Source organism: Chanodichthys erythropterus, chromosome 9, assembly GCF_024489055.1.
Source record: "Chanodichthys erythropterus isolate Z2021 chromosome 9, ASM2448905v1, whole genome shotgun sequence".
Lineage (NCBI taxonomy): Eukaryota > Metazoa > Chordata > Actinopteri > Cypriniformes > Xenocyprididae > Chanodichthys > Chanodichthys erythropterus.
Window position 1 is genome coordinate 22186277 of NC_090229.1, and position 24512 is coordinate 22210788.

The window sequence follows — 24512 nt, forward strand, 5'->3', positions numbered from 1 at the left end:
TAATGGAAATAACAGAAACTCCTCAGCTTTCATTAAAAATATATTGCTTTGTGTTTCGAAGATTAAGTCTTATGTGTTTAAATGGAACGAAATTTTCATTTTTGAGTGAAATCTCTTTAAGCGTTAAACTTTTTTAAGCTAGCATGATTTATGAATCATCATCTCTCTCCAGTGTAGTCTACATAATTTTCCAAGTCAGTGTTTTGTATTTCTCCCAGTGGCGTTCCTCTAGAGATGTAACATTAAATATATTTTGCGGTTATTTTTAAGGTGTTGCCTAATCTTTTGAAGTTTGCCTCGAGCAGTCGAATGGGAAGCGCTCGCGCCGCCTGCTGTTGCTATGGTAATCTCCTCACGCGAACTCAAGAATCAGTTTAGCGCTCTAACTTCAATGAAACGTTGTTTAAAGAATATGCTTAAAAATAATAATAGTTATGAGAAACCTTGATTGATACCATTAGCGAGCAAAAAGAGGAACTGAACGCGAGTGACAGGCGAGTACCGTTTTGCTGTCGAGACGCTGAGAGGAAGGGAGGGTGTTTCTCAGGACTGAACGAACGGACTTCTACAAGGACTACATGAGAGAGAGAGAGAGAGAGAGAGAGAGAGAGAGACTGAGACTTGCGCACTTGAACTGGAGCTGTGTGGGAAAATAGCGCACAGGGGCATATGCGAGCGGCTCGAGCTTAACCTGAGACCTGGATCTCACCACTTGGGTCCAGCTGTGGATGTCCAACATCTTTTGTGTCTGTTTTTCGTTCAAACTTTTATAAAGGGAAACAGCCCTGAGTCTTTATTACAGTTAGAGTAAAACACAAAGAAAGTTTCATTGAAAGTGGTCCATTCAACATGGAATTACCGGTTCTGGTTTTAGTGACGGTGATCCTGTCTTTCGGTACCAGCACTAAACTGAATGTGCCGCGTCTTCGCCTGTCATACAAAGGTAAATTACTCACATCACATTTATTTGAATGCGTTTAACTTTTAATAAGCCTATTTTTTTAATTTATTATCAAAATGGAACACAAAGGCAAAGATCTAATGAACAGATGTAAAATGACCTGGTTAAGATTTACTCGGCTACTGTGAGGAGATAACACGGTCCAGTGCTTTAAGGAGCCTAGCTAGATTAATGATTGTTTATTTTAACAGTTTGAGTGTTAAGGTTAATGTCGCCATCCCTCGGTTCATCGTGTGGGTTTTGTGAATTAGTCTACATACAGGTGCGAATGGTTACAGTAGGCAATGGCAGTTTTATTAGCAGTCAGGATCAGAAAAAAGGGTTCGTTGCGAAGTATGCTCTCACACAGTGAAATTGTAACAGAAGCTTCAGTACTCAAATATATAACAGCATAACTCAAACCAGACGTGTATACAGAATGCACATACGAGTGGAAAAGAACTACATAAATATGAATTTAAATAGAGCATACGATTATATTGCACAGTGGAAATACTGTTTAGGCTAACACTAAAATTTCAACGTTTAACATCGTTGTTTACATCAACCTTTTTTTTTGTCACAAATAATGTCTTTATTTTCTACTTGGTTTTATTTTCATCATTGGTATAATTCAAAGTGGTCGTTTCTAAGGCAGTTTTTTTTTTACAGTGTATGAAATGACCTGTACTGAACAATGTTTCCAGTAAGCTGTTTCCCATGTTGCTTTTCGCATTTATATAGCTTTCCACACATCCTGCTTTGCACATTGCGCACAGTCCCTCTGTGACCTTATCAAATCGAAGCGCCCTTCAACTCTTTTACAGTGCCGTTTCCTTCTTTGCATGGCAGTGAGCTTCTCTAGAGATGTTGTGGCTGGTCTTTTTTAAACTGTGGGAAAAAGCTACGTCAGGACCCCGGGCTACTGTTTCAGCTGTTATCCAAAACTCCGGGATCGTCATGCCTCTAGCTCTCCTGGCGCGCGCTCACCTCCCTGCGGTCAGACTCTCCGCGGTGCGCGAGACAGTTAGCGCTTTTTTATCACACTTTGCCTCTCTATTACCGGATTTATAGAGTGCAAGTAGAATGTTGCAAGTGGCCTGAGGGAGTTTGAGATGTTTTAACTCTGTTGTTAGATTAGACGCTGTAGCTTTGAAATTATTAAAGGGATAGTTCATACAAAAATGAAAATTCTGTCATCACTCACCCTCATTTCATATGACTTTATTTCTTCCAGTGAACACAAAATGAGGTTTTAAAGGGTTAATTCACCCAAAAATGAAAATAGTGTAATTTATTACTCACCCTCATGTTGTTCTACACCCCTAAGAACACAAATTAAGATATTTTGATAAAAATCCGATGGCTCAGTGAGGTCTCCATAGACAGCAATGCCATTGTAAATCTCAAGATCCATAAAGGTGCTAAAGACATATTTAAAACAGTTCATGTGGTTTCACCTTAATATTATAAAGTGAAGAGAATACTTTTTGTGTGCCAAAAAACAAAATAACAATACACTGTAAAAAAAATCCCAGTAAAATTTACGGTAAAAAACCGGCAGCTGTGGTTGCCAGAACTTTACCGTAAAAAATACAGTAGCAACGTAAAAAAAAACTGTTAAATTTACGGTAAAATAACGTATTTCATTAACTGATATAATGTTAATTTACCAATCTAATGAAGTACTAATATCTGTTTTGTACCTTTATAATACACTGACAGTCACCAAACACAGTGGTGATAAGAGTCACATGATGAATCAAAGTTCATCACAAGCAGCTTTTCCACAAGCTGAGGAGGACAATACTAATATATAGAAGGTGCACACAGTGTCATTCACACACACACTAAACACCATCATGGTAACATGCATGAAATTTTAAAAATGCAATAAACATTAATTTAACAACATTAGATGTAACATAAAACCCTAATGTACATAACTGATTAGAAAAAAAAAATGAGAAAAACTTAGAAGAAACAGAGTTATTTCAACGAAAATATATCAAATGTGAAGTGTCACGCAGGGAATTGTGGGAATGTCAATGTACGGTTTTCCCTGTAAATTTTACAATGAATTGTTATTTTTTACTTCCAAAAACTGTGAATTTAACAGTATTTTACTGTAAAATTACATTAAATGTACCATTAGATCTATTACAGTTATTCACCGTATATATTACGGAAACTTTCTGTAAACCAATTAACGTTTTTTCACCGCAGCATTTTTACAGTCTTTTACTGTTAAAATCACGGTCATTTTTTACAGTGTATAGTGATGGGCCGATTTCAAAACAAAGCTTTACGAATCGAATCAGTGATTCGGAGCACCAAAGACGTGATTTCAGCGGTTTAGCCGTTTGATAGGAGATCCGAATCACTGATTCTATTCAAAAAGCTCTGAAGCAGTGTTTTGAAATTGGCCCATCACTATATTGTTGAAAAGTCGTTGTTTTGTAGAATCACTGAACTCACATGAACGGTTTTAAATATGTTTTTAGTATCTTTATGGATCTTGAGATTTTCCATGGCATTGCTGTCTATAGAGGCCTCAGTGAGCCATATTATGATATTTAATCAAAATATCTTAATTAGTGTTCCGAAGATGAATGAAGGTCTTACGGGTGTAGAACGACATGAGGGTGAGTAATAAATGATATTATTTTCATTTTTGGGTGAACTAACCCTTTAAGGTGCAGTCAGCAAATGTTCGCGTGCGAAATCCAGTAATTTCCATAGGAATCCACTTGATTGTGAATTTCCCGCAAGGGCGAAATAAATCAGAAAACAGCTTGGTTTGAAAGTGACATTCTGTGTTGTGCTTCATACAATTGACTGAAAACTGAAGCTGTACATCTAAAGGTGCGGTGCATTAGTGACATTTTTCTGGAAAAAAAAGGTCACAGTTAATTTAATAGAAAAAAGTTGCAATGAATGTGAATGGTGACTGAGGCTATCAGTCCCTAATAATTTGTGTGTGTATGTGTTCCATGGAAGAAAAAAGTCATACGGGTTTGGAATGACATAAGAGTGAGCAAATAATAGAATTTTATTTTTGGATGAACTATGCCTTTAAAGGATTAGTTCACTTTCAAATTAAAATTTCCTGATAATTTACTCACCCCCATGTCATCCAAGATGTCCATGTTTCTCTCTTCAGTTGAAAAGAAATTAAGGTTTTTGATGAAAACATTCCAGGATTTTTCTCCTTATATTGGACTTCAATGAAGCCCAAACGGTTGAAGAATTAGTCAGAATTACAGTTTCAGTGCAGCTTCAAGAGTCTTTAAACGATACCAGACGAGGAATAAGGGTCTTATCTAGATAAACGATCGCTGAAACTGTAATTTTCACCTGTTTGGAGGCCATTGAAGTCCACTATATGGAGAAAAATCCTGGAATGTTTTCATCAAAAACCTTCATTTCTTTTCGACTGACGAAAGAAAGACATGAACATCTTGGATGACATGGGGGTGAGTAAATTATCAGGAAAATTTTATTTGAAAGTGAACTAATCCTTTAAGAGAAACTTTGCTTAACCCTAATTTAGCTGCAGGGTACAAGGAACAAGGTTTATGGTGGCAACAGGAATGTGAAGCAGTAGTTTGTATAAATTGTTTATCGGTGCCTCAAAAGTTTTTTTCATTAATGATTTTAAGCTGAGTCGAGTGTCCAGTTTCCCTCCAGCGGTGTGAGTGCGTGACTGGAGCGCATCTGTGCAGAGTTTAATGCGGTCATCTAATGCGCACCCAGTCCCTGAGCTGAGCTCTGATTGCATGTAATCGGCCTGTATTCTTCTCCATGGATGCGCTATTAACTTTGATAATGATTAGCCTAGAGATCCGTCCAGTTGGACTACATATATTAAGATTTTCTCAACTGATGGGTCTCAGAATGCCTGTTGATCATTCTGTCAACCAAAAAGGCTAAAGCAAGCAAGCTGTCAGAGCTGTATGGATTGGTCTGGGGGGAGCATGTTATGTTTTGAATGGGAAATGAGGGATGGCCTGTATATGCCAGCAGCTGGGCAGTAAGTGTGTGTGTGCGGATCTGTGGGGTGCTTTGGTGGGTCAGTTGTGTGTGCTGATTTAGGAGGAGACACAGTTTTTCCTCCCTCCCTCACTTTCACACCCGTGTGCATTCATATACGCATACTGACACACTTTTCTCTTTTACGGTTGAACATACACAGAGACGCAGAGGTGGGCGGATCTGTGTTTGTTTTAGTTTACATGAATGAATTAATGAGTTTATTTTTGTAGTGTTGCCCAGATGTTTGTGGAGGGTTTGTAAGGTCTGGCTAAAGAATCTGTCACTAAAAGAATGTTTGATGATTCTTCTGTTTCGTTCACGTTCTCTCACTCCCTAAATATTCCCAGCTCCCTGGAACCGTTTGTTTGAGAGAGCAGGCCACAGAGTTTCATGTCAGTAAGATGGATGTTGTGAAATTCTCCCATGAGATTGCGGTTCTAGATTAGGAATTGCTCTAAATATTAAAGGTGCTGTGAGTGATGTTTGAACTGAAACTGCCAGAGTAGTGACTGAAGACTATTACAAAGATACAGTTGTGCCTTTCAGAATATTGTAATCAGAGACGAATCAGGAGAACAGCAGCATGTAGCAAAATATCCATTCTCCCACCACAAACTAACAACTGCCTATAACAGCTGCTTATGAAGCTGAATATGGCATTTAGTTTCAACGATCCACATCTCATATGCTCTCATAAATGGGCTGCTCTATGAATGTGCACAATGATTGAGTGGCAGAAAGTGCTTTAAAGTTTTTTGGTTGGCAAAACAAAGTACCTGAGTGACTTTTTCCTATTTACAGATACCTCAGGACCCAATTCAGTCAAATCTGTCAGGGAATAGGATTTTTTTTTGCCATGCTAGAAAAAAATCTCATAGCACCTTCAAATAATCCATGTTCAAGGGTATGCTTTATCTTTCATATACTGATAAAGTACAGTTTTTGTGTAGTTGATCTGCAATCTTCACAATGTGAGATTTAATATTTGAAGCATTATAAATACACTTCTTTCAAAGCAAGCTCTTAAGCTTGAGACCAATTATAGTCCCAAGTATACATGCCGAACAAAGGCGAGTTACAATTGGATTATCTACTGTAGGTCTGTTATGGTGCATTCACATCCTCCTGGGAAGGTCGTATTTACGGAGTGGGATGTTATAACTACGACACCAGGTGCGTTCCAATACTTTGGTTGGAGCAAGATGGCAATGTACAAGATTAAATTAATTTAATTCTACTTCTATAAAGTGATGAATAAAGAAAGTGCATCAGGTGTGTTTTGCTTATATTTTTATTAAATTTATGAAGGTGCTGTGAACTGAATTTTATATTTTATCATAACTGTACAACTTAGCTAGTAAATTTTAAAAATATATAGCTGCGAGCAGCAATTATTGGTGTTCAAGTGCTTTAAGGCCTTAGAGCACATGCATAAAAAGGTATGTTTTAATTAGCAAGCCTGTAACCATCTCGATCATAGATGAAAAAGACCATTTACAGCCAATACAGGTCATTTTTCTTAGGAAATATATGGTTTATAAAGCTTTTTTACAGTTATTAAGGTTGAGCCAAGGACTAGTTTGCCAAAGATGGTTTTTGAAATAATATTTAACAAACAATTCGATGGACAGCAGGGGTCCAAGATGCAAAGTTGCTCAGAATGAGAAGTTCCATGTCGTGGGCGTGTGCGAAAAATCACGTGATGAACAATCCTTAATGCACGTAAAAAATGTGAAGGCGTCCCCCAGTGGCTGATTTCTTTTGAATTTATAGCCATTTAAAATTTTTTTCCATGTTATAGCGCCTCCGAGTGGTCCTTTTTCATACAACCACAGAATGAGCTCTTACATATGTGTGCCGAGTTTGGTGAAAATATCTCATTCCGTTCATGAATTATAGATATTTTAGTGGCTCTACCCACTTCAAATGTTTTGGCGGCCCTTAGGGACTGTGAATCGAAATTGTAACTCTTTTTTTTGATAATTATTGACAGTCAGACTCCAGAGAATCTTGCTGCACTGGTTTGGTTCCGATCGGGCCTAGGATTAGTTCACAAAAGTTGTTTTTCAAAAAAATCTGAAATAAAAATTTCACAAAGAGCGACGAGCGAATCTATGCAATCCATGCAGACTCAGATTTTCGCTCTTGTAATTACAACGAGGTGGTGTGTGTAAATGTGTATAAATACAAACAAAAAAAAAACTCTTTTCCACTTCTGACTTCAACACACCTTTTAGATCGACTTAACAAAACAATACAATTTCATTCTGACTAAAGCATTTACAGTAAATAACAGTTTAAAAGACAAATTAGAGTTTTAGTCCTAACTGAAATCAAACTTGCAATGGAAATGTACTGATACACTGATTGTGTGTAGGTCTAAGTGGAGTACAAAGAAAATATGGTGTGTGAAAAATGGTGGGCAAAACCGAAACCTATTGAGGAAATTAATTTCAGGTTGACGGTTTAGCGCAAATGCACATAGAGATCATACAGGTATATTATACATACTAGAGTACAGTGTTTGTGACGTGTAAAATGGATGCAGGTGGAATTTTAATGAAAACATACATTCCCTCCATCCTCGTGGAGTCAGTCAAGAGTTTGTGGTGTAACATGACAGAACAATGCAGCATTGTGGCGGTTTCCTCCTGCGTTGAGTTCGCAGCTCACCGCAATTAGGTCTCAAGCCCTGGACGTGATCACATGCACTGATAACGACCACAACAGCTGCTGGTCACTTAAACTATGATTTGATTTTTTTAACCCCTGAGCTGATGACTGCTCTGGGAGCCGTCACACGAACACATGCACACTTAATTGCAGCTGTAATGGTCTCAAGCACATTGCACAAATACAGCTGCCCTCTGTACACACACTAAATGCACACACTCTTAACATATGGAAACATGTCAGCTAAAAGGGATCAGGGTAATAAAGGGCAAAGAAGAAAGGTGTCAGAGAAAGTAAAGAATAAGTAAAAGGAGGAATGGTGTGGACAGAATGAATTTCACCCACTGTCATATAGATTGTGTGAGAAAGAATCTTTCTTGCTGAATGTGTAAACGAGTTGTGGAGTCTGTGTGTGTAGCCATAAAAAGGTGTTTTGTCTAGCTGCTGGAGTCTCATTGTGTGTGTGTGTGTACAGAGGGGAAGGCAGTGACTCTCATGGCTGCTGTCCAGAGGGGTTTATCTAAACCCTCACATTCTGATTCTTGCTTTGGGGAGTGAGGGGATCAAGAGAGGCCAGGGAGCAGGAGAAGACAGAGAGACTGAAAGAATGAGACTGACAAAAGGAACGCTGAGAAAAAAGAAAAACTGGGTTTGAGGGGGTTGAGGGGTTTTTATGAGTTTACCAGTAAGAGCTGGTGTAGCTGGACTTGCCCTGCAGAAACATGAGTGTGTGTGACAAATGAAGACAGACAGGCAGAGACAGAATGAGAGAATTAGAGGAAACAGAGCAGATACTATAGAGAATTACGTATATGTACATGCATATGCTACCTGTCAAATGTTTGGACACATACTCATTCTTTTTTCTCCATATTTTATTATATTAGTAAAGTCATCAAAACTATTAAATAGAACAAACAGACGTTTGGGAATAAGATAATCCTTTGTCCAGATTCCCGATCTGCACACTCCAACATCATGAGCTGAATCCATATTGAGGGAGTTACTTAGTTATTCGCCATATTGGGTGTTGCACTTTCTCTCATTCATAAGTAATAGGAGTGCACCATCCTATATATAAAGTCTTTGCTAAAGATGATGATACACAGGGCAACTTTTTGAGCAATGATGCCAGGCAGTTTTGCTGAGCGATGTTGCTTGGGCACTTTCCGATTGAGAATGGGCAACACATTTCAGTCTAAAATGTGAAAGTGCCCAAGCAACATTGGCAACATTGCTCAAAAAGTTACCCCGTGTATCATCACCTTAATAAGAAATATTTCTTGTGCACCAAATCAGCATATTAGAATGATTGCTGAAGGATCATGTGACATTGAAGATTGGAGTAATGATGCTGAAAATTCAGCTTTACCATCACAGAAATAAATTACATTTGAAAATATATTCAAATAGAAAACAGTTATTTTAATTGTAGTAATGTTTAACAATATTACTGTTTTTTGATCAAATAACATCAAATAACTTAACTTACCTCAGGGTTGACTTATCAAAAATGTATCAAATAATCTTTGAACGATAGTGTAAATAGTGGTGTAAGTGCGTTTTATGCATGATAATGAATGCATTCAGTGAATTTGAGATGTCTTAGATTGTTTAAGACTTAACCTGCTGTGAAATGTTGACATACTCTATATTAAATTTGTTATCTGAGAAGGACAGTGTGTGTGTGTGTGTGTGTGTGTGTGTGTGTGTGTGTGTGTGTGTGTGTGTGTGTGTGTGTGTTTGACAGAGAGAGAGAGAGAGGGAGAGAGCAGAGTATCTCAGTGCCTGGGGAAGACAGCATGAGATCTTCCTGTCGATGTTCAACTCTGTGAACGCTCTCTCCTGCTGCTCACTGCACCAGCCAGTAATCAATTAGTTCTACTACGCAACTGTTGACAGAATCAGCCCGAAGCCCCCAAAAGATCAACCTGATACTGATCACACACACACACAAACGTGCGTGATAAAGTGTGTACAAGTTATATATTATTAATGTTTCTGTCTACACTAGAGCGGAGAACATGATTAACTTTCTATGTGGACATGGTTCCTCCCGAGAGTTATGTATTCATCTGTTACATATTTATATACTTTCTCACTTTCTATCTTTTTATCTTTCTCTTTCTTTGTCTCTTAATCACATACAGACACACACCCCTTTAGACAAAAATGATAATAAACGCAATCCTTAAGGCAAACGGCCCAGTCGGCTCTAACACAAGCCCTCTCCCTCCTTCCATTTACATTCACTTCATTACCAATGAGCGAAAATCTAAAAGGCAGGCCAGATGCCAACAAGCATGTGCGTGCTATTAATGGTTTGTTTAAAAAGTTGGTGGCATGCCACTGTGTAGACAGCCTACTGATGTAAGAAAAAGTTTAAGAGAAAGAGGAAAGGAATAAATTTTCCGTGCTGTATCTGCAGCATGTCGCTGCAATTCCAACACACCCTGTAAACTCTGGTTTGCATTTGTTTAGTCTTTCTCAACTCTTTTCTCATTGATCACGCAAACACAGATGTGATTGTAAGCTAAAAGATTTAAAGATCATAGAGTTTGTAGGAAACATGCATCAGCTGAACAGGACTATATCTTTATCACATGTGTCTGTGTGTTGTAGGAAGCCTATAATACCTGGAGAAAGCATTCATTAGCATTCCCATTTATCTTAATGCAGAAATATGATTTGTCAGCAGATGGTGAAGTTACAACTGGCCTGCTCTAACCAGACAAAACCTGAGCCCTTGCTTGTAACTACGTCATGTGCTCTGACACCAACAGTTCTGTTACACATTTACTGGCATTCGTACAGCCTCTTACTGTCACTCTGGAGGATGACCACAACTGTTTGTGTGTTAGAGTGGGAATTCTTGCCAACTGTCATCATTTTGTCATGTATGATGCCATTAAACTGTTATTTTAACAGAAAAGAGTATTTAGACATCTATGGGGGAGAGCCCAGAACACTTGTGTAATTTGCTCCATACCCTGTGAGTGTGTATTGTGTATGTGTGTGAGCATAGGCGCCAATTTATGTTTCTGCCGGTGGGTGCCCAGTGCCCCACATCACCCCCCTCCTCCCCATTACATCCATATTATGCTATAGATATACTATTCTATACTGAAAAAAAGTGTATTCCATGATAGTCTCGTGGTAGAATTTTTGTTAGAGTCAGAGGTCCAGCCGTGCTCTAATTATCAGTGGTTCGAATCTGCCCTCATAGTTTTTTTCCCCTCACAAAGTTCAAAGAAGTTCATTAATGTTTGTATATCAAGAGCAGGGACATGTTTGTGTGCTTTTTGTTAGTGATTTCCCTGGAAAGAAGAGTTAGTATAGACTAACTTACACGAGCCACAGTTCCTTTGCATGATTTCAAAAACAACACGTTTTAGCAGTTAGCTTATTTAACTTAAATTAACGTCAGTTGGATGTTTCATTTGCATTAAATCCGTGCAGCGAGATGACAATTTCGACCCCACAACACTTTCTTTTCACGAGTGTTGTCGCGAGTCGTGCTCTCGCTGTTATCTGATGCAAGGAGAGTTTGAGTTTGAGCGCGCGCATGTATCTGATCCATGATCTGATCGAGAACTGGTCATTTGTGCTCGCGCATCACTTGGATGCGCTCTCGACGTTTGCCATTAAAATATCGCCATAGAAACAGCCTTAAATAAACTATAAAAAAGGGAAAAGATCGTGTCTGAAAGCTCCAATCGATTTTTTTATTTGTTAAATCAATGGACAATATCTCGTATTTTTCCGTGGGTGCTCGATCATTTCCGTGGGTGCTCCAGCCCCCGAGCACCCGGCGCCTATGTGTGTGAGACATACACTTTCACTTAGGAGGAGGTGGTTTTTACAGCACATAAAATTTGGTAACATTTCTTGCTCTCTTTTTTTTCCCGTTCTTCCATAATCAAGATGAAATGCCATACTAATATACTCTGACAGTGGGAATACCCACTCTTGCGGTCTTGACCACTTGAGAGCATGCACACATTGCAGGAAGTGAGTGCACAAGACTGTCCCAGATAAATGCCAAAGGTCAGTGCCCTTAACACACACTAAACTCTCTAAAGGCACATCAGAGCTTTATTTGAGGCTAAGCATATTTCATCATTGACCATGTTCACAAGATGTCAAGAATAAATATTTTGTAAAATGATTGCAACTGCATTTTTTTAACTTAATTAGAGGAACCACAAATAAAGTGCAATAAATAAATGTGTAAATGCTGTTTGTTTTGTGCTGTAGATTCAGTAGCAGTGTTGATAATAGAACATTAGGATTATTGTCAGTAGTAGCTTATAAAAATAAATGGATTTAAAGGTGCCCTTGAATGAAAAATTGAATTTATCTTGGCATAGTTGAATAACAAGGGTTCAGTACATGGAAATGACATACAGTGAGTCTCAAACTCCATTGTTTCCTCCTTCTTATATAAATCTCATTTGTTTAAAAGACCTCTGAAGAACAGGCGAATTTCAACATAACACCGGCTGTTACGTAACATTCGGGATCATTAATATGTACGCCCCCAATATTTGATGCCAGCCCATGTTCCCAACATTATGAAAGGCATTAGACAAGGGCAGCCAGTATTAACGTCTGGATGTGCACAGCTGAATCATCAGACTACGTAAGCAAGCAAGAACAATAGCAAAAAATGGCAGATGGAGCAATAATAACTGACATGATCCATGATATCATGATATTTTTAGTGATATTTGTAAATTGTCTTTCTAAAGTTGCGTCCCAAATGACGAACTATACACTATGCACTTATACACTATGTACTTGTGCACTATGCACTCATCCATGTAGTGCGTGAATTGTATAAGGTTATTTTGTCATTTAACAACGGAGTCCGATCCTCCCTTCCCCACCAATACGTACTTAAAGCTGCGACAGTTGAGTGCACAAAGTGTCCAACATTCCACACTAAGTTTTTCCGTTAATTTAGTGCATCATCCGGGTATTTAAAGTGTACTTTTTCTTTTTGGAATTTTCTGTGTGAGCGCACCATTTATACTTAAAAACGTCATAGAATAGTGCACAAGTATGCGAATTGGGACGCACCTTAAATGTTTCGTTAGCATGTTGCTAATGTACTGTTAAATGTGGTTAAAGTTACCATCATTTCTTACTGTATTCACGGAGACAAGAGCCATCACTATTTTCATTTTTAAACACTTGCAGTCTGTATAATTCATAAACACAACTTCATTCTTTATAAATCTCTCCAACAGTGTAGCATTAGCCGTTAGCCACGGAGCACAGCCTCAAATTCATTCAGAATCAAATGTAAACAATATAACAGTATACAATACTCACATAATCCGACGCATGCATGACGAACACTTTGTAAAGATCCATTTGAGGGTTATATTAGCTGTGTAAACTTTGTTTAGGCACTGTTTAAGGCAAGCGCAAGCTCCATGGGTGGAGAGCACGAGATTTAAAGGGGCCGCACAGCATAAATCGGCTCATATTTAATGATGTCCCAAAATAGGCAGTTAAAAAAATTTATAAAAAAAAAATCTATGGGGTATTTTGAGCTGAAACTTCACAGACACATTCAGGGGACACCTTAGACTTATATTACATCTTGTAAAAAAACGTTCGATGGCACCTTTAATATTTTGTTTTTTGCTTAATATGTTTTTATGGTTAATACCTGGATTGCCTTTATTCCACCCCTAAAAAGGCTGTGTACATTTTCTTTCTCAGAAGTATTAAATGATTCCCATCTCTACTAAAGCCCTGTTTACACCAGGTATTAAGGAGCATTTACATCAATCCAGTCACAAGTGGGTGACGCAAAATACAGGTGTAAATGATGTCTAAAATGTTTTGAGCGTGTCCTCTTTCGACCACATCCAGAGGTATTCGAAACGCATTTTACCGGATTGTTTTCATAGTGTAAACTCTCATGTTGTCGAAAGCGTTCGGACAACCTCCTACTGTCTGACTACTGACCTAATGCGTAAATATTACGTGAAGCACACTAGCCGGGCGGGATTTAAACTGTTGGCTGAAGACCTAATTTTGCTTTAAAGATGAAAAACGTACCAAGCACAATGTTCTCTTACCATTCCTGATTTCCACAGCATTTGGCATGGTCTTGTGGCTAATGAAAGCTGCTGCAATCTGTATGTTTTCAGTTGTCTCCTTCTGTGTTCATATGTAAATTGTGTGAGCTTATTTAGACTATTATATTGAAAGATCTGAAAAAGACCATACATTTAGTGGTGGTAAGTGGACAAAAGAGACAGATTAAAACACTAGGTGTAAATAGAAATGTATCTCCCTCATCTACATGTGGTTCAATTGACATGTGATCTTAATGCCAGGATATGTTGTAAGAGAGAGAGAGAAAAGACGGTCCCACTTTATATTAAATGGCCTTAACTACTATGTACTTACATTTAAATTAATCATTTGATACAATGCACTTATTGTGTACATACATTTTTTGACATTGTACTTATATTTTAAAAACACCTGCATGTAATTACATCTGTAATTAATTTCTGTAATTACATTTATAATTACATTGTGGATCCATCCCTTACACCTTACCCCTACCCTTAAACCTACCCATACCACCAAAGTTTTAACCTCAATAGCAGCAAAAGTGTTTTGCTATTCAATATGAACCCAAAGTACATTTTACTTATTTTTTGATGTAAGTGCATAGTAGTTAAGGGCACTTAATATAAAGTGGGACCGAAAAGACTCCAAATTTCTTTGGATGTATGTGTCTCTGTTATGTTTAATTGTCTTCACATGTGTTTATGGGGAACACAGGGTTGATTCATGACTCATTGAGATCATCTGCCACCATTGTACTCTTGAGTAGAGCACTAAACCGCAGGTTACCTCAGGGACAGGCTGCAATTACTGTTCCTGGATGAAACACTCCTGTTAAATGACAAATAACCAGTGATCTGTGACTCTGTATATGTGCACTTTTGTACAGTATGTAGGAAAGAGATTGTCTGCATCAGTATTTCACTGTTTGGACTCTGTGTTCTGGAAACCAAAACCCTTAAAAGCTTTTATATCACATTGTGAAACTTGCACACAAGATTACTCTAATAAAGAAAGAACAAATTTTTTTCTCCTTTGTTCAGCTTGTGAGTTTATTTGAGGTTTATATCAAAATACCTCACACAATGTCAAACCCCAGAACTGTGTGTTTGTGTTTTAATATATTTTTTGACATCTTTGCCAGTGATTGTTAAAAACCCATAAGTCTTTTGGTAAACTCCTTAAATGGCTGAGAGTGAGTTTTAATTGATTTATATAGAGGAGTGTTGTGGTTGTTGTTGTTGCATGTGTGTGTGTTTTTATAATTGTGGTTTAGCATTTGGCTTTGTTGTTTGGCTTCTGTTTGTGATCTTTTCAGCGGCGCCCCATTAGCGGCTTTAGACGCGTGCCACCCTCTCAACGAGGCCTCATTCTTCCTTCAGCTGCTCTTTCTCCACTCCTCTTTTCTATCCAACTGCACATTATATTAGGGGGATGTGGAGGGAGTGTAGAGCTGTACGTCAGGATAATAGAGAAGACAGCAAGAGAATGTGTGTGGTACATTATGGGGACAAAATATCTCCACAAAGATGCCAATATTTTTGGCCCCCATTAGGAAAACAGCTTATAAATCATACTAAACCTGTTTTTTGAAAAAGTTTTCAGTGATGGGTTTAGGGTTAGGGATAGAATATACAGTTTGTACAGTATAAAAATCATTATATCTAAGGAAAGTCCCTATAAAACATGGAAACCCAGCGTGTGTGTGCAGTAATTATCTGTAGTTTAATATGAGCAAAATGCCACTGGCGGCATTTGGGGGATATTCTCATCTGGAAAAACTTTCAGAGTTTGGGTTTGGGTTAATCTGTAGTAATTATAATTAGCTTTCTGTAAAACAATATAAGTCTATAGTATGTCCTCATTTAGGTTATACGTGGAAACACACTCACACACACATTTGAAATCTATTTGAATATTTGCTTCTTGTCCCTAACCCATTATCACATTCTATTATCCCCAACCTCTCTGATCACACACACAGACACACACACACACATACATTTGCAGATACAAGACTGACATGATACAAAATTTAATTTTACAACTTTGATTCTAAGAGACTTAAGTACACAAATTGTTCTCTTAGTAAACTTGGCAAATTCACGTGACCAACTTGAGAACTCCCATCATTCACATTCCACAAACTCCAAGTGCTTCTCCTTCTGTTCTGGATTTAAGATGAGTCTTATCTTTCTGCACTTCATCACCATTCTCTCCTCATAATGTCAGTCTACTTTGACCCGGAGAGACAGATTTATTGTCATTTTTCAGTTTAAATGTAGTGTTCATTGTCATGTCATTAATAATTCATATCTCTTTCTCTTTCTCCCTTTCCCACAGATCTGTTGGCCACAAACCGTACCTCCGTTTTCAGTGGTTTCCATGGGGATCTGCACTTGTCGGCTGTGTTTTTGGATGAATATCATGACAGGCTTTTCCTGGGAGGGAAGGATGTTCTCTACTCACTGAGACTGGATCACACACATGATGCTAAAGAGGTAGCGGACACACTATCATTGCGATAAGGTTAAGATAATAAGCTGTCACAACGAACACAAGTGTAAGAGCCCAGAAAAAGTGCAAGTGATGGTGTAGCTGTGTGAGGGTATGTTAGTGAGAGGTGTCATGTTATACAGTCTGCTCTACTGGAGACTATTATCTATAGACATAGATAAAATCAGGAGACTCTTACATGTGCTGACCCATTTTACACATGATTAGTAAGGGGCGTGTAAAGGCCGGTTCTTGTACGATGCAGTCTTGCGTTTAAAGTTGGAAAAAAATGTAGAAGAAAAGAAAAGAAGTAGATTTGTTTTAACTTGACAAGGACTTTCAAAAACAGATGCATCCCACTAGTCAAAGACATCCACTGAGAGTTGGTATACATAGAAAAACATTTAACTTAGAGCATAGCACAGTAATTAACTAGGAAACTTAAAAATGGCACTTCATGACAAAAAGGTTGCCGACCCCTGATTAAGATTATTATTCATATTATAGAAAAGTTTATTAAAAACTCCAAGGGAAATGTTAGCAAGCTCAGGTTTTCTTTCACAGAAAGCAAGCCGATTATGTTTAGCGTTATCACTTTCTCACTCAAAAATATCAAAATATACACTTATGAAAGTTTGTTTGGTGATACTATAATCCAATATAATACTCTTAATGTAATACACATTAAAACAGAATTTTTTTGTGTTTTGTTTCCTTTAGTACTCTTTTCTCTATGTTTATTAAAAATCACACAGAAACAGCTGTCCACAAACACACATTAAAGTCATATAAACTGACCTCACTTGTGATGAAGACTTGTTTAGACCACACTTAGACATATAAACACATAAATGGTCTTGCTTGATTTTACAAGATCAGTGTTTGGTCTCCTTTTTTGGGTTATTGTCACAGTTTTGTGGTGTAGTTTATACAATAAAGTTGTGAGTTATGAGAAGTATTGTACTAAATGGACTGTAAAAGTAGAATTGTTTTGGTACCACTTGTCTCGAGGGTTTGGCAGTTTTTTTCACTATGCAATTAACTTTGTATATGTGTGTGTGGCTGAGCTTAATTAAAGCTTCTGTTCATGTGAATATGTTTTGACTCAAGTCACTGGAGCCTCAATAAGTGTGGTTGTTTTCGTATGTAATCTCCGAAGAACTTATCATTGTGTGTGGCCTTGTTAAATGATATGAACAGGAAGAGGAAGCGCATTGCCATGGTGACAGACACATGGGAGTGGCTCCCACCTCTGAGGTTATGACCCCTTGACCTTTGACCAAAGGACAGGCATGTTCTGCCTCGTTAGGCCCTAAAGCACTCTGTAAGACCGCTGTATTACCACTGGCCACTGTATTTTCACATATATTACATTCAGTACTGTGAATTTGAATACAAAAATTAAGCTACAGCTGAAATGTTCTTTTCAGTAACAAGGTACAGAAAAATATATTGGCCTTTTTTAGCCAGAAAACAAAATGAGGATGTTTATGTGGATTTACGTGTGAAACATTGTTTTGCTGATGCTATCAGTAAAGCTTTCCAGTCGAAGTGGAAAGTGCCACAGGAATCAAGCAAAGATTCATGATGTTGTTCTTTAAGCGGAAAAATTACTCAACCCTGATCAGACTTCCTTTTTCCATCTTGGGCATGTATTTACTGTTAATCTCGATTCACCTGCAGCCTTCATCATGGCTGATCTCAGTTCAGTGTGAGAAATCATTCACTCATTCTTTTCACAGGATTGTCAGGTCCAGGATCAGTTGTTTATAAATCTTAGCTGCAGTGTTTCTCTCATGGCTAATGGAGAATGGTTAATCCTAAACATGGTGTATCCGGAGCAAATTAAAGGGTGAATGAGTGAGCCAGGACCCTTTTCTTCACTCCATGTACTATAGTACAGACTTTTATGATTAATAATGACCTTTTAGGTCGATATGACCTAATGAAGGTCACATTTGGACTATTTTTATAGTCTAGTACAAAAGTGTCCTGAAAAATAAAGGTGATGACTAATTAAGGAAACAGGAAATACCTTTATGCACAGGAAGGATGCTGGGTAACATTGTTGATTACAGGTTCCGGATTTAGACAATGTCAAAATGTGTAAGAGCTTGAAAGGATAAATAAAAACAAATGACTCACTAATGATTTAATCATATGAAGGCATGAACAGCTGGTTTGAAGAGCAACATTGTTTGAATGATATTTAAAATTTTTACAAGAAGTGGAATGACTTTGTAACTGTGTGATGCAAAGAGGTTAATCAGTCAGCAAATTACATTTTACGCATTTGACAGACATATCCACAGTGACTTAAATTGCATTCAAAGTGTACATCAGTTCCCTGGGAATTTAACCCATGACCTTGGCATTGCTATCTACGTGCTCCAGGATGGAGCTACAGGATCACTATTTAACATTACATTGTTTTATTTGAATATATTTTTGTTATGTGTGACTGATGTATACTGATTGTACATTTGCTTCACTACTCCATTGAAGAAATTGATATACAGTATCTAATCACACAAATTGCTAATTAAAATTGCATTATATTCTGCTTTGATAAAGGAGACCATATAATGCAATGAAGTTTGCAAATGTTTGCAGATCTGTATAAACAAACCTAAAACTCTGTGTGAGGTCTGAACGTGACAATCGTTGTGTGCCAGACTGTTCTTTGACACATGGGAAATTAATGTGTCAGGATGTGCAATCACTGTATATATATTTGAATTGAGGACCCAGCAGATGGAATTATGTTTATTTCTCAATCATTCATAACATCAGAATACGTTTTTGTGACTTTCACACTCTCAGATTTATTGTTTTCATAACCTTTATTGTTGACACTCATGGGAGCAGCAAAAAAAAAATGTTTGTCACACACCCACCTTCAGAGAGACACTCACTTTACCCCACATAATGAGCAGAGACAAATATAATAAGCCATTTGTAGATTGGTTTTCCAGAAGAGTGTAAACACTCACAAAACATTACACTGTTTAATTAAGAGTACAGACTCAGCAACATCAGCTCAACCAATGGCATAAGACTCTTTGTTTGTATGACCAATGGCAGTTTAATGGTGTTCAGGAAACAGCCATTATTTTTGCAATTCCATTTAATGCTGCAACAGAAGTCACATAGAAATTACATGGAAATTGTGATCATCGATTCTCCACTATTGTGACAAATCATTGGATTATTGTTGTAAAATAACAATCGTCCATTTTGATTCATGGTGTCTTTAACTGGTGTCTGGTTTTGTAATTGTTTGGATCTTTAGAGGTTTAAATAGTCTTAACAAGTAAATGAGTCTCTGTGCTAAGTGTGTGCTTAATTTGTAAGATGATAAATTTCATCTGTTTTTCTTTTTATCTCCAGATCCATTGGCCTTCGTTGCCTGGGAACCGTGAAGACTGTATTCTCAAAGGGAAAGATCCCGAGGTGAGTGAATAACTGGTTCTGGTTCTGAATTCCCTAAGAACATCAACACACTCATAGGTCGGGTCAGTGGTGCGTCACAGTTTCCAAAGGTTTTTTTTTTTTTGGAAGCCAGCATGTCAGGTTATTTAGTGAATATCCTAAATCTAACAAGATGACAGTAAAAATCATCAAATGTATGTTTGTTTTGGAATGTTTGGTTAGTGTGATTCTCAAACTTATTTCATGTGGTTCAATCTGGACTGGAGTTTCAAATGAAAACATCTGTCCATCATCAGCTATACTCTGAGTGTGCTGCAGTTGGCTTGATGACTGGAGAGCAGAAGCCAAATGCCCATAAATGAGATTTGATCCACTAACTTATTGTTGTCTTGCTTCCAACCAAGTGTGTGTGTGACTCATGAGTCTCTTAAACCTAATGACCGAAGAAGGCTGTCCCAATACACAGAACGTATTTATTCTCTCATTTTTTAAACTCCTCTTTGCTTTCTTTTTCTATTTCTGTTTCTTGTTCTTTTCTTCTCATTTAGCCTCTCCTTTTTTTCTTTCAGCACCATGAATAGGTTAATTATGTTCCAAGTTAAAGCTTTCCTGTCCTCAGTCCCCAATGGTGGAAAGTCTTCAACACACACACATGCACACACATAGGGATATACACTGCATCTGCTAGTGTTTAGCATGTTTCACTCGTAAAAGTGGAAATGTGAGGTGCGAACATGGTTACATGTTCTGGTGACTGTCCCGGCAGTATTGTTTGATGTGACAGGTGAGTGTTATTTCACAGCGGTGTTTTAATGACTCTGTTCATTGTGTGAGTATGTGTTATATGCTATATGCTCTAGCTGGTGTAACACTGAAAAAATCACAGATATGAACTGAGTTTTATGTAACACAGAAAACAGCTCACACAAAAAGTGGCTGGTGTCACTTTACATGAATATGGGACATTTTAGTTTTTTTTTTACATTAGAAGCACAAATCTTCTTTTATATGAGAGCTATTAGATATTTTAGATAAACTAATGTAAATAGGTCAATAAATTAAATAAACAATAGATCAGAAACCTCAGAAGTCTTGGCCTTCTTTACTGTATCCAACAATTACAATCATACAACAAAGTCTTAATTTAGACATAATCTGTTCATTTGATGTTCATTTGATATTCAGTTCATTGTAATAATTTTAATAATGTATTTACATATTCATTTATTTATTGTTTATTTGAACATGTACATTTAATTGAATATTTATTGCTAAAATAAAATGTTACAAATCAGTTTCGCCCCAAATATTGGTAACAGGGCTACAAAAATTGCAAACCTCATTGAAAATGAATGGAAAATTAAACAGCTTATTAAATATTAAGTTTGACCTCCTGATATTGTCATTAATAAGCATTAATAAATTAGGCACCTGAACAAGTACTTCATTAAAAAAAAAAAATATACTATATATAAATAGAGCTCTGGAAAAAAAAAAAAAGAAACCACAACAAAATTGGCAGTTTCTCTGGATTTACTATTTATATGCATATGTTTAAGTAAAATGATTTTTTTTTTTTATTCTTTAAACTACTGACAAAATTTCTTCCCAATTTCAAGTAAAAACGTTGTCACTTAGAGCATTTATTTGCAAAAAAAAATGACAAATGGTCAAAATGACAAAAAGATGCCATGTTTTCAGACCTTGAATAATGCAATTAAAACAAGTATATATTCATTTTTAAACAAAACAACAACAACACAATACTAATGTTTTAACTTGGGGAGAGTTCATAAATCAATATTTGGTTGCTTTCATATGTCTTGGAATGCTCTCTACCAGTCTTTCACATTGCTGTTGGGTGATTTTATGCCATTACTGGTGCAACAAGCAGCTCAGCTTTGTTTGATAGCTTGTGACCTTCCATAAGCTTCAGGTTCTGTTTTATTCCCTGTTTATGCTAAGTGACTGGTACATTGCTGCTTTGGATCTCTCTTGCTCTCTCAGTCCTGCTAGTTAACATCTGGTCGCAGTTTGAGCATCTGCCTGCATCTTTTATGACCCTTGACCTTTCGTTCATTTATGCTCCACTGATTTCACAGTCAATGAGGCGGCATGCAGGTTGCCATAGTTAGAGTGTGTACATGTTGATAGTGTGTGTGTGTTTGTATGTGTGTGTGTGACGTCTTCCTCTTTCTGAACCCTTCAGTAATTGAACCTTAAGAGCTTCTTTCCCATGTTGAAAGCTCTGATTGGTCTTCAGTGAGTTTTAAGTAGGGATCATTTTCTTGATATTTGTTCGGTCTTTTTCTCTGATCCATAAAATGGCTGATTCCTGTAACTCTCCATTCAAGCACTCCAGGGAAATATCAGTCAAACTAACACATACCAAAATCCTTTATGAGCAAGAACTGCACTTGCTGAGTTTAACCTGATTTTCCAAAGTAAAATACGTGTTTGTATGTTTGTGTAAGTAATTGTGCTGTAATGATCCAAATTGTAGCCTCATTTGCTACCAAAACTCCCAAATTTTGAATATGACCTCTATTTTTGTATGTGTGTTTGTGACAGACGGAGTGTGCAAACTTTGTGCGTTTACTGCAGCCATTTAACCGCACTCATCTCCTGGCCTGTGGAACTGGAGCTTTCCAACCCGTGTGTGCGTATGTGAACGTCGGACACCGCGGAGAGGTAACATACGCACTAACACTCCCTCCCACTACTTCACACCTAGTGTGTTTGTGTATGCACATCAGGAGGATCTAATTTGCTTATGTATATCAGAGACCAAATTGTTTAAGGTCAGAGGTCACCCACCAACAGACTGACCCTAAAGGTCAAGACTAGATCATGAGAGAAGATAGCAAGCAAAAACACACACGCACACGCACACACACACACACACGCACACGCACACGCACACGCACACACACACACACGCACACACGCGCACACACACACACACACTAATTCAGAGGATTCAGAGCAGAGGATAGAATAGAGAGATGGGTTATACAGTCATATGTATATTCTGGCATTAGACAGAATACAGAGTGATCTGCTTTTACTTCCTTCCTTTGAGGTGTTTTAACTGATGTGTCACCGCACAGCGCGTCAGAAATGTTTGACAAATAGACAATGCTACATTGTGTAACGGAACTGGCACAGTTCACCAGAGGTTTAATCTGTTTTTGGCATTACTGGACTCACCCATTCAGTGTATGACATCATTGACAGTAAAGACAGTCGACAGTACTATTATTACACTTTAGATGAAAACTCGTTTACACTTTATTTCAATAGTCTACTGCAAACATTCTACTGAATAACTTTGCAACTACATGTCAATTAACTCTCATATAGTATTAGTAGACTGTAAGGTTAGAGTTAGGGTTAGTATAAGTTGATATGTACTTGAAAAGTTACTTATAGTCAGTAAATGTCTGTTGGGGAAGAAAATAAAGCATTAGCAGATATTAAGCAGTCAGTCTACTAATACTCTAATGGCTGATAGTTGACATGTAGTTATTTATAGTTAGTAGAATATCTAAAATGGACTATCAAGAAAAAAAAAAGTGTAACCAAAATCAGTTATATGATACAGCCTAGAAGCTCAAACTCAATCTTGTTCATTTTTTATAATCAGAGCATTTGCCACAAAAAAATTAAAACTAGTTAAAACTCTAATGTAGATCATTTAGTTGAAAAAATACTGACAAACATCAGTATTTCACTAAAGAAGACAGGTATTTATTCACCAGGACTTGAATCAGGAATCAGTAAATAATTTATTTGAACTGGTTCATATAAATGTTAACTCAAACTAACCATTTCCCAGTTCTACTTACAGTAAGAGAGAGGAAAAAGGTTGTGTATGAAAGCACAATCATTGCCTCAGCTCTTTTGGCTGTAAAGCTGTGTATGATAGACCAAGAATAACAATGATGTAGTGTTGTGTTATGCTTCTCTGGTACTTGTTTGAAAAAAGTAGTTTGTTTCTTGAGAAGCACTGCTATTATTATGAATATAGCTGAAATACTGTCAGGCTACTGATAAATGTGGGAAGTAAAAGTGAAAAAAAAAAGTGAAAAAGTTAGTTGCATTGCTAACTTTAGATAGTTACTCCCTAACATTGAGTAATTGCTGCTGAAAATTGAGCTTTATCGCCACAGGAATAAATTACATTTTAAAATATATTTAAATAAGTTACAGTTGTTTTAAATCTTAATACTTCACAATATTACTTATATTTTTATTTGTGATCAAATAAATGCAGCCTTGGTGAGCATAAGAAACTTCTTCCAAAACATTAAAAAGTCCCTCTGACTTTTGAAATAATACATTACAGTATTGTAAAAAAAATAAATAATACATTTCTTGAAAAGCAAGATAAATTCATGTGTGAACTGTAGTTTATTGTTGAGTTGTGAAATGTATGTGACTTCTTGTTGGCAGCATGTGTTCAGTTTGGACAATACCATGGTGCAGAATGGGAGAGGGAAATGTCCTCATGACCCCAAACTACCCTTTGCAAGCACCTTCACAGGTACAATGCCAATGTGTTAAGTTTCTGTGTAAAAGTTAATGCCATTACATGTTTGAGTTGTGTGTTTGAGAATGTCAGAGCACATTTGTGTGTGTGTGTGTGTGTGTGTATATATTTTGGCTCTTGTGTGTGTAGGGTGGAGATTTCTGCTTGTCAGTCGTCTCTGAGTTTATGGCCCTTTGTAGATTGAGTGCTCTGATGGGGGAAATTTGAGGTGCTCTTCAGGCCAGGTTTAGTGTTATGGGGGTCTTCTGTGTGTATGTTCATGGGTGTGTTACAGTCTTCTGGGGCATA

General features: G+C 37.3%; 1 protein-coding gene across 1 annotated transcript in view; it reads left to right on the forward strand.

Annotated features, from left to right (window-relative positions):
* The first annotated feature begins 585 nt into the window (after positions 1-585).
* sema3bl (sema domain, immunoglobulin domain (Ig), short basic domain, secreted, (semaphorin) 3bl) overlaps positions 586-24512 on the forward strand; it is a 38668-nt gene continuing 14741 nt past the window's right edge. Inside the window, exons 1-5 of the mRNA XM_067395067.1 lie at positions 586-943; positions 16088-16245; positions 19631-19693; positions 22244-22363; positions 24128-24218. Of these exons, the coding sequence (XP_067251168.1) occupies positions 850-943; positions 16088-16245; positions 19631-19693; positions 22244-22363; positions 24128-24218 (526 nt within the window). The 5' untranslated portion in view covers positions 586-849. The remainder of the gene's footprint in view (positions 944-16087; positions 16246-19630; positions 19694-22243; positions 22364-24127; positions 24219-24512) is intronic.